The 11907-nt window shown below is 39.2% G+C and overlaps 1 protein-coding gene across 1 annotated transcript in view; it reads left to right on the forward strand.

The window, feature by feature from the left end:
* Positions 1-6: 6 nt before the first annotated feature.
* Positions 7-11907, forward strand: part of PI4K2B (phosphatidylinositol 4-kinase type 2 beta) — a gene marked incomplete at its 5' end in the record, with an annotated part of 36445 nt that continues 24544 nt past the window's right edge. Inside the window, one exon of the mRNA XM_010839919.1 lies at positions 7-271. Coding sequence (XP_010838221.1) covers positions 7-271 — 265 coding nt within the window. The remainder of the gene's footprint in view (positions 272-11907) is intronic.

The raw sequence follows: 11907 nt of genomic DNA on the forward strand, positions 1-11907 counted from the left end.
GGCGGGGGGAGCCTGGAGGAGGACGAAGAGGACGAGGAGCGGGAGCCGCTGCTGCCGCGGATCGCCTGGGCCCAGCGGCGGAAGGTCGCTCCGGGGGGCGCTGTGAGGCTGGAGACTGCTGCCGGGGAGCAAGGTGCGGCCTCCCCTAGCCAGGCCAGCGACCGGGAACTGCCGCTTCTGCCCCTGGATGCGTCTTTCTCCTCCTCCCCGGGCTTGGGGCGCCAGCGGAGCTCGCCCACCAATCTGGACCGGAACCGCCCCGTGGGTTCAGGTGCGACCCGGCTCTTCCCTACTCCCGCGCCCTGCCAGAGTGCCCCTCTCCGCCGCGCTCAGCATTCAAGCCCCTCCTCGGGTCCCTGCCCCCGGCTTCTTTCTCGGTCGCCCGCTAGCCCTTGCCTAGTAGGAAAAACTGTTCTCCAGGGATCTCGTCCTGAGCACCGGCCGAGGGTTCAGCTGTGTCACCTCGCCTTTTTCTCCCCCATCCCCGGTCCCCCGTTTACTCGCACCTTCTCCAGGGGCTATATAGGCTGCTTCTCCTGACACCCGAGGTGGTCATTAAACTCCGATCCTTGGGGCCGCCCCTAAGAGTGATCCTAAACTTTTGGAATCAGGAAGTCTTAACACTGTAAAATGACCTAAGTTGTTTGCTCAAGTTTGGCTTTAAAGTTTTGGCTTAAGAACCCTGAACTACCAAGAAAGTTCGTGAATTTGCAAGGTGGATGACAGTCAAGAGATAGCAAGAATATCCGGTTGCCACTGGGACACGTTTCAAAAACTTTTAAAATATTGTTATTGTGACATTAGCCAGAGGGGGCAGAAGCAGTTGAACTTCTGTACCTGCTTTCTCTCTTGCAAAGTTTTCTTTCTCGAGACTTTCTTATTTTTATACAGAAAAAGGAAAAACCGTTTCACTATTAAGCAGACTGACAGCCTCAGATGAAAGAGAGGGTAATTGAAATGTTGAAAGGTAGTAAAATTTAGGCACGAAGCTGCAGGCATGGGTATTTGTTGGTAAATGGAACTTTTTGGCATAGATGGGTTGAATTAGACTAATTTAAAAAATAGAATAGACTTGTAAGCGTCCTAGGTAGCGCTGGGACAGGCTTGTTTTGTAAAATGAGCCTGATAACACTTGATCGGTGGTGGTAAGGATGGTTTAAATGAGGTAATGTTTGCATTCTGCCTGGAATATTGCTCTGCACATGACAGCTTAAAGAAAAGACACAGAAAATGTAGTTTGCATTATGTTGCTGAAGTTTTTGTGGAGTAGGTAGATTTTACATATTCTGCTACTGGTACATTAATGGGGCTTCTGCACTTGATAGAGTAGGTTACTCTAGTTGTAATTATGGTCAAATGGTAGAGTAAATGAATCAAAGAGGCCCGAGGGAAGCTGACTTTAATGAAGAAAGCTTTAACAGACTGGTCTGACTTACAGGTCAGCTAGCTACCATTATAATGTTAACTTTTGGATGCATCGACAGTACAACATTTAACAGAACAATCAAACATGGATTTGGAACCAGATCACAAATGGATCCACATTCACCCAGCTACATTGATCATAATGCTATATATTACCTAGAAACCTGTCTGTGAAGTCACTGAGATTTGTGTGGCAAACTTGCCTTTTTCTACCCAAAGTTACTGTGTAGCTAGATTTTAAAAGATACTAAAACCTTGAAAATGTGTTTATTCTATGAAGGTAAGGTTTTGCAAACAAGTGATATTAAAGCCGCTGCTGCTGTTAAGTCGCTTCAGTCATGTCCGACTCTGTATGACCCCATAGGCAGCAGCCTATCAGGCTCCCCTGTCCCTGGGATTCTCCAAGCAAGAACACTGGAGTGGGTTGCCATTTCCTTCTCCAAGGCATGAAAGTGAAAAGTAAAAGTGAAGTCGCTCAGTCATGTCCGACTCTTAGCGACCTCATGGACAGCAGCCTACCAGGCTCCTCTGTCCATGGAATTTTCCAGGCAAGAATGGGGTGCCATTGCCTTCTCCTGATATTAAAGCTAGAAAAAGTAAAAGCGAGGATAGAGTATAATATTGGAATACCAATGGATTATTAAAGAGAATTTTAACCTTTTTAAATGGCAATAACATTTATATCTCAGTTGATGTTTTTCTGAGATCTTCAAGGCTTCCCTGGTGGCTCAGATGGTGAAGAATCTGCCTGCAATGCAGGAGACCTGGTTTCGATCCCTGGGTCAGGAATATCCCCTGGAAAAGGGAATGGCTACCCACTCCAGTATTCTTGCCTGGAGAATTCCATGGACAGAGGAGCTTGGGGACTACAGTCCATGGGGTTGCAAAGAGTTGGACACGACTGAGCAGCTATCACTTTTTTTTTAATATTTCATTAATTCTTAGAATAGCACAGCAAGTTAGCTGGGTTAAGTCATCCTGGGTATGACTTATGATGGGAAATGAATGAAAACTTCGATGACTAGTAGTTGATAGAACTTCAGCTGTAACCCAAAGTCAAGGTCCAGAAAGTGGAAAAGCCAGACTGAACCTAGTTCTTTGCTGTAGATCCCCAACTGTTATAAAATAATTGTTACCTTTATTTACTTATTACCAAGGTCTTATTTTTAATGGATTTTAAAATAGTTTTGAACTACAAAAGCTATTTTTAAAATTTCAAACCATTCTCCTAAAAAGTTTGATTAATTTAACTGATAAGTCATTTTTTTTTGAATTCATTCATTTCCTTTGTTCTTTACCATCCAATTTCCATGAAGCCACCTCTCTAGTTCCAAGATATTCTTGTCTTTAGATTGATATTAGCATCATTTATCAAGCTTAACTATTCTGTGTATGTAAATAGGAGCTTTATGTACTTTAACCAGTGGAAGACTGGCCTAGCTCTGTTATCTTTACTTGAACAAGGCGTGTGGCAAAGTCTAGAACCAGCGTAAACATCGGGTTGTTGGAGCAGTGTCAAAGTAGAAGAATTAGTGGTATTCCTTTGCTAGTTGTCATTTTAATCAATGAGTTAGAGAGTAGTAAAGATAATAATAGTTAATACCCACAAAACAATACGTGCAGGGCAAGTGCATGTGTTTCATATAATTTATAACCAACCCTATGATATTAGCACTTTTTAAAAATTCTCATTTTAAAGAAGCACAGAGGTGAATCGAAGGTTCCAGTTGATATAAACCAGAAGCACTTAGCAGTTTTTGTTGGAGAGCCTAGTGATTAGAGAATGGTGTTAGAATTTACAAGCTACCAAAGTAAAAGAAAGTGTGTGTTTATAAGCCATTTAATGATTCATGGTGGCTTATAAATGTATGAACATAATAAAGTCATTTAAAAGTAGGGAAAATTATGAGAATGGGAAGTAAGAGTAATGAAATAAGATGGAGGCCAGAACAAGACTACACAAAATTAACATCACTTGATGCAGGCAGTGCATGAATTTGATTTTTAAGATTACTGACCTGGCAGCCTGAGAGAAACACAATCACTGTGCCCATAAAGTTAAAACAGACTAGTTATTTGAAACAAGACAAAACTGGCAAAGGATAGACTGTTAGGTATTCTCTTGGAGAAGAGACTATATGCTGAGTAATACCTTGGTAATAAAAGTGATGACTTTCATAAGAGTGTCTCATACAACTTCCCTGAAGTTCATTTCAGTGGAAGTAATTCTAGTGGGTGATGTTATCAGTATTGCTGGATCTAGATTCCAGATGCTGATAGTCTGGCTTAATTTAGAGGAAGGTATTAGAAGAATAGATAATCTCATGGGTCTTGACAATCTTCCAAAACTGAGCTTTTGGAAAGTAGTGAGCATCAGTGTGTTGGAGAGTTTTCCTCAAACCACTAATTAGAATGCACTTGTTGCAGAGATCCAGCATTCAGTCAGCAAATGTTTCAGTGCCTTCGGGCGCCAGTGGAAATCCAGCCCTTAGGGAAACAGTGGTGACCAGATACCAAATGGATGTCCAGTCACCAGCCCTGTCCTCGTGGAACCTTATAACTTAATGGAGGAAACAGTCAATTAAAACGGACAGTTCTAACAGGATATATGTGCTTCATGGGGAAAGCTGACAGTTCCTTGGAGCCCTGCCCTGGGTATAGGGGCCAGGGAAGACTTCGCAGAGGAAATAGCGTCCAGTTTGAGACTTGAATAACACTGGCACCCCCGAGGTTTCCAGTTTAGTTTGGATCATCAAACTTGTGAACCAGCTGCTTTACATTTTAGAAGATATTCTGGCCAGTGGGTAAGATATATTCCCAGCCCTTAGGTGAGGAAGAGTTCATCTTGATTTACTTATTTAAAATGAGAACTTGATAAGTTGCTATGCATACCTATATAAAAGTAATTGTTAACAGGTTATGCAATGGGTTCTCTTAATCCATTTTCATTTCTACTTACCAAAGGATCACTTGTAGCCCTTAAGTGTGGTTAAGGGTTTGTTGATAAATACTTCTCACATTATTGAAGGTCTGCCGTGTGTCAGGCACAGGTTTAAGCACTTGGTGTATATCACAGAACAGAACAAAGATTTCTGCCCTCCTGGGACCAAGATCATTTTGTTACAGCATTACAAGTAGTCAGATGGAGCTGAAGGATGGATAAAAATTAGCCATAGGAAAGAAACTTGGCATGTACATCAAAACAGCATGTGTGAAAGTTCAGAGGGTGGGCTGGACGCCTTGTGAAAAGTGAGGAATTTGAATAGGACTGGAGCTTGTGAGTCCCAACGGGAGTATACAGAGGTAGAACTGACAGTCTCCTCAGAAAATCTGAATATTTTCTAGTACAGAGACAAATCAAAGTTTCACAGTTTATTCCTTAGAAGGAGTAAAAGTAATATTAACTGAACAAAATTTAAAGAAAATATAGCTATTTAAGCCCCTCAGCTATTAACAATCAAACCAAACAATGACAGCAAACCTTCAAACCAAATATCCATAGCACATATATCTTGAAGTGGTATAACTTAAGAGTGTATTCTCCAAGTTAAACTCACGGCTAAATATACATTTAAGTAACTGAAAGTTGTAGGATGTAATTGTGAATTATGAAACAGAAAAATCTACTGAAAAATAATTATTTTGATTTTTAGAAAAGTTGTTATGTAATCGTGTTGCTTTTTTTTCTTTTCCGGTAGTAATTAGACAGGACCAGTTGTCTTCCAAGTGCCTTTCTGGACTGTGATGGTATATCCAGACCATCTTCAAATAACGCCAGTTTTCATGTAGGGAGATAGTTTCGTTTATCCAAAAGAATTGCTCAGGGAAGGGACAAGCTAAAGAGAAAGGGATTGAAAACCTGCTGGCTGACTGTATAGGAATGGTTCAGGTTTGGATTGAAGCTGAATTATTAAGTGTCCGGAGTATGATCCTGGGCTCCATGAGAGTCACAAAGGCAGGTTCTATGATGAACTCATAAAGCTTAACCCATAAAGCAACCTGAAACATGTAATGGTAATGTCAAAGTCTGCACATAGTTTCCAAAAGAACTGCTTTAGTACAGGATGGGAGAGACCAAAAGTGGCCCAAGAGTTTAGCCAGTTCAACGTGAATTAGTATGACAGGACTCCTAAACAACGATTGTAATACTAGAGTACTTCTTATTTTGGTATAGTGTCAAGACTGAGAGCTGTCTCTGTTCTCCGCAATGGGTTGCTCGATTCTGGAGACCATATTTTTAAAAGGCACATTGGAAAACTGAAGCATGAAGTCGGAGGGCAACTCGGATGCTGAAAAACCTGAGAACACTTCCATGTGGAAGGAGGCAGAGAATAGAGGAATCTTAGGGGAGCATGAAATGGTCTGCAGCTATGTGAAGGCCTCTCCCTGGGAAGAGAGGAGTAAGTAGACTTTTGTTTTGCTCCAGGTGGCAAGTCTAGTACCTTGGGTGAAGCTACAAGGAGACCTGTTTCTGAAAAAGAAAAGTTTTATATTTAAAAAAAAAAAACAACACAAAAAGTATCAACAACAAAAAAATGAGTATCTCTTTTTGGAAGTGTTTAAACATTGGCCCAGAGACCACCTGCTGGAGGTGTATTATAGAAAATATACCAGTACTGGGAGCAAAATTGAGATAAATAACTTTCCGACTTCTTTCTTGTTAAAAGCCTTGACCTAGAAGAAGTATCATTTGATTAATGTAGTAATTATTAGCATATTCTGCCATATAAGTAATACTTTATTCATTTAAGTGTTTATTAAGAACCCACTAAATGCTGATCCTTCTTCCAAGTGCTAGGACACACAGTGAATGAGAAAGACAAAGTTTCTCCCTTCATTCTTTTTTTTTAATATAAATTTACTTATTTTAATTGGAGGCTAATTACAATATTGTATTCGTTTTGCCATACATTGACATGAATCTACCATGGGTCTACATGTGTTCCCCATCCTGAACCCCCTTCCCACTTCCCTCCCCATACCATCCCTCTGGGTCATCCCAGTGCACTAGCCCCGAGCATCCTGTATCATGCATCAAATCTGGACTGGTGATTTATTTCACATATGATAATTTACATGTTTCAATGCCATTCTCCCAAATCATCCCACCCTCTCCCTCTCCCACAGAGTCCAAAAGACTCTTCTATACATCTGTGTCTCTTTTGTGTCTCGCATACAGGGTTATTGTTACCATCTTTCTAAATTCCATATATATGCATTAGTATACTGTATTGATGTTTTTCTTACTGGCTTACTTTACTCTGTATAATAGGCTCCAGTTTCATCCACCTCATTAGAACTGATTCAAATGTATTCTTTTTAATGGCTGAGTAATAATCCATTGTGTATATGTACCACAGCTTTCTTATCCCTTCAAATGCTGGTGGACGTCTAGGTTGCTTCCATGTCCTGGCTATTATAAACAGTGCTGCAATGAACCTTGGGGTACACGTGTCTCTTTCAATTCTGGTTTCCTCACTGTGTACGCCCAGCTGTGGGATTGCTGGGTCATATGGCAGTTCTATTTCCAGATTTTTAAGGAATCGCCAGACTGTTCTCCATAGTGGCTGTACTAGTTTGCATTCCCACCAACAGTGTAAGAGGGTTCCCTTTTCTCCACACCCTCTCCAGCATTTATTGCTTGTAGACTTTTGGATAGCAGCCATTCTGACTGGCATGAATGGTACCTCATTGTGGTTTTGATTTGTGTTTCTCTGATAATGAGTGATGTTGAGCATCTTCTCATGTGTTTGTTAGCCATCTGTATGTCTTCTCTGGAGAAATGTCTGTTTAGTTCTTTGGCCCATTTTTTGCTTGGGTCATTTATTTTTCTGGAATTGAGCTGCAGGAGTTGCTTGTTTATTTTTGAGATTAATTCTTTGTCAGTTGCTTCATTTGCTATTATTTTCTTCCATTCTGAAGGCTGTCTTTTCACCTTGCTTATAGTTTCCTTTGTTGTGCAGAAGCTTTTAAGTTTAATTAGGTCCCATTTGTTTATTTTTGCTTTTACTTCCAATATTCTGGGAGGTGGGTCATAGAGGATCTTGCTGTGATTTATGTGAGAGTGTGTTTTGCCTATGTTCTCCTCTAGGAGTTTTATAGTTTCTGGCCTTACATTTAGATCTTTAATCCATTTTGAGTTTATTTTTGTGTATGGTGTTAGAAAGTGTTCTAGTTTCATTCTTTTGCAAATGATTGACAGGTTTTCCCAGCACCACTTGTTAAAGAGATTGTCTTTTCTCCATTGTATATTCTTGCCTCCTTTGTCAAAGATAAGGTGTCCATAGGGCATGGATTTATCTCTGGGATTTCTATTTTGTTCCATTGATCTATATTTCTGTCTTTGTGCCAGTACCATACTGTCTTGATGACTGTGGGTTTGTAGGAGAGCCTGAAGTCAGGCAGGTTGATTCCTCCAGTTCCATTTTCTTTTCTCAAGATGCTTTGGCTATTTGACGTTTTTTGTATTTCCATACAAATTGTGAAATTATTTGTTCTAGCTCTGTGAAAAATATCATTGGTAGCTTGATAGGGATTGCATTGAATCTATAGATTGCTTTGGGTAGTCTACTCATTTTCACTATATTGATTCTTCTGACCCATGAACACAGTATATTTCTCCATATATTAGTGTCCTCTTTGACTTCTTTCACCAGTGTTTTATAGTTTTCTATATATAGGTCTTTAGTTTCTTTAGGTAGATATATTCCTAAGTATTTTATTCTTTTCGTTGCAGTGGTGAATGGAATTGTTTCCTTAATTTCTCTTTCTGTTTTTTCATTGTTACTGTATAGGAATGCAAGGGATTTCTGTGTGTTGATTTTATATCCTGCAACTTTACTATATTCACTGATTAGCTCTAGTAAATTTCTGGTGGCGTCTTTAGGGTTTTCTATGTAGAGGATCATGTCATCTGCAAACAGTGAGACTTTTACTTCTTCTTTTCCAATTTGGATTCCTTTTATTTCTTTTTCTGCTCTGATTGCTGTGGCCAAAACTTCCAAAACTATGTTGAATAGTAGTGGTGAAAGTGGGCATCCTTGTCTTGCTCCTGACTTTAGGGGAAATGCTTTCAATTTTTCACCATTGAGGATAATGTTTGCTGTGGGTTTGTCATATATAGCTTTAATTATGTTGAGGTATGTTCCTTCTATTTCTGCTTTCTGAAGGGTCTTTTATCATAAATGGATGTTGAATTTTGTCAAAGGCTTTCTCTGCATCTATTGAGATAATCATATGGCTTTTATTTTTCAATTTGTTAATGTGGTGAATTACATTGATTGATTTGAAGATACTGAAGAATCCTTTCATTCCTGGGATAAAGCCCACTTGTTCATGGTGTATGATCTTTTTAATGTGTTGTTGGATTCTGATTGCTAGAATTTTGTTAAGGATTTTTGCATCTATGTTCATCAGTGATATTGGCCTGTAGTTTTCTTTTTTTGTGGCATCTTTGTCAGGTTTTGGTATCATAGAATGAGTTTGGAAGTTTACCTCCCTCTGCAATTTTCTGGAAGAGTTTGAGTAGGATAGGTGTTAGCTCTTTTCTAAATTTTTGGTAGAATTCAGCTGTGAAGCTTTCTGGTCTTGGGCTTTTGTTTGCTGGAAGATTTCTTATTACAGTTTCAATTTCTGTGCATGTGATGGGTCTGTTAAGATTTTCTATTTCTTCCTGGTTCAGTTTTGGAAAGTTGTACTTTTCTAAGAATTTGTCCATTTCTTCCAAGTTGTCCATTTTATTGGCATATAATTGCTGATAGTAGTCTCTTATGATCCTTTGTATTTCTGTATTGTCTGTTATCTTTCCATTTTCATTTCTAATTTTATTGATTTAATTTTTCTCCCTTTGTTTCTTGATGAGTCTGGCTACTGGTTTGTCAATTTTATTTATCCTCTCAAAGAACCAGCTTTTGGCTTTATTGATTTTTGCTATGGTCTCTTTTGTTTCTTTTGCATTTATTTCTGCCCTAATTTTTAAGATTTCTTTCCTTCTAACCCTGGGGTTCTTCATTTCTTCCTTTTCTAGTTGCTTTAGATGTAGAGTTAGGTTATTTATTTGACTTTTCTCTTGTTTCTTGAGGTATGCCCATATTGCTATGAACCTTCCCCTTAGCACTGCTTTTACAGTGTCCCACAGGTTTTGGGTTGTTGTGTTTTCATTTTCATTCGTTTCTATGCATATTTTGCTTTCTTTTTTGATTTCTTATGTGATTTGTTGGTTATTCAGCAGCATGTTGTTCAGCCTCCATATGTTGGAATTTTTAATAGTTTTTCTGCTGTAATTGAGATCTAATCTTACTGTATTGTGGTCAGAAAAGATGCTTGGAATGATTTCAATTTTTTTGAATTTACCAAGGCTAGATTTATGGCCCAGGATGTGATCTATCCTGGAAAAGGTTCCACATGCACTTGAGAAAAAGGTGAAATTCATTGTTCTGGGGTGAATGTCCTATAGATATCAATTAGGTCTAACTGGTCTATTGTATCATTTAAAGTTTGTGTTTCCTTGTTAATTTTCTGTTTAGTTGATCTATCCATAGGTGTGAGTGTGGTATTAAAGTCTTCCACGATTATTGTGTTACTGTTAATTTCCCCTTTCATACTTGTTAGCATTTGTCTTACATATTGCGGTGCTTCTATGTTGGGTGCATATATAATTGTTATATCTTCTTCTTGGATTGATCCTTTGATCATTATGTAGTGTCCTTCTTTGTCTCTTTTCACAGCCTTTGTTTTAAGTCTGTTTTATCTGATATGAGTATTGCTACTCCTGCTTTCTTTTGGTCTCTATTTACGTGGAATATCTTTTTCCAGCCCTTCACTTTCAGTCTGTATGTGTCCCTTGTTTCAAGGTGGGTCTCTTGTAGACAACATATATAGGGGTCTTGTTTTTGTATCCATTCAGCCAGTCTTTGTCTTTTGGTTTGGGCATTCAACCTATTTCAGTTCAGTTCAGTTCAGTCGTTCAGTCGTGTCTGACTCTCTGTGACCCCATGAATTGCAGCACGCCAGGCCTCCCTGTCCATCACAAACTCCCGGAGCTCACTCAAACTCACGTCCATCAAGTTGGTAATGCCATCCAGCCATCTCATCCTCTGTCGTCCCCTTTTCCTCCTGCCCCCAATCTCTTCCAGCATCAGAGTCTTTTCCAATGAGTCAACTCTTTGCATGAGGTGGCCAAAGTACTGGAGTTTCAGCTTTAGCATCATTCCTTCCAAAGAACACCCAGGGCTGATCTCCTTTAGAATGGACTGATTGGATCTCCTTGTAGTCCAAGGGACTCTCAAGAGTCTTCTCCAATACCACAGTTCAAAAGCAGCAATTCTTTGGTGCTCAGCCTTCTTCACAGTCCAACTCTGACATCCATACATGACCACTGGAAAAACCATAGCCTTGACTAGATGGACCTTTGTTGGCATTTAAGGTAATTATTGATAAGTATGATCCCGTTGACATTTACTTTATTGTTTTGGGTTCAAGTTTATACACGCTTTTTGTTTCCTGTCTAGAGAAGATCCTTTAGCATTTGTTGGAGAGCTGGTTTGGTAGTGCTGAATTCTCTCAGCTTTTGCTTGTCTATAAAGCTTTTGATTTCTCATTCATATTTGAATGAGATCCTTCCTGGGTACAGTAATCTGGGCTGTAGGTTATTTTCTTTCATCACTTTAAGTATGTCCTGCCATTCCCTCCTGGCCTGAAGAGTTTCTATTGAAAGATCAGTTGTTATCCTTATGGGAATCCCCTTGTGTTTTATTTGTTGTTTTTCCTTTGCTGCTTTTTATATTTGTTCTTTGTGTTTGATCTTCATTAATTTGATTAATATATGTCTTGGGGTGTTTTGCCTTGGGTTTATCCTGTTTGGGACTCTCTGGGTTTCTTGGACTTGGGTGATTATTTCCTTCCTCATTTTAGGGAAGTTTTCAACTATTATCTCCTCAAGTATTTTCTCATGGTCTTTCTTTTTGTCTTCTTCTTCTGGGACTCCTATCATTTGAATGTTGGGGCATTTAACATTGTCCCAGAGGTCTCTGAGATTGTCCTCATTTCTTTTAATTCTTTTTTCTTTTTTCCTCTCTGTTTCCTTTATTTCTACCATTCTATCTTCTACCTCGCTTATCCTATCTTCTGCCTCCCTTATTCTACTGTTGGTTCCCTCCAGAGTGTTTTTGATCTCATTTATTGCATTATTCATTATATATTGACTCTTTTTTATTTCTTCTAGGTCCTTGTTAAACCTTTCTTGCATCTTCTCAATCCTTGTCTCCAGGCTATTTATCTGTAACTCCATTTTGCTTTCAAGATTTTGGGTCATTTTCACTATCATTATTCGGAATTCTTTATCAGGTAGATTCCCTGTCTCTTCCTCTTTTGTTTGGTTTGGTGGCATTTATCCTGTTCCTTTACCTGCTGGGTATTTCTCTGCCTCTTCATCTTGTTTATATTGCTGTGTTTGGGGTGGCCTTTCTGTATTCTGGCAGTTTT

The sequence above is a fragment of the Bison bison genome, unplaced genomic scaffold, assembly GCF_000754665.1.
Source record: "Bison bison bison isolate TAMUID 2011002044 unplaced genomic scaffold, Bison_UMD1.0 scf7180017864136, whole genome shotgun sequence".
NCBI lineage: Eukaryota > Metazoa > Chordata > Mammalia > Artiodactyla > Bovidae > Bison > Bison bison.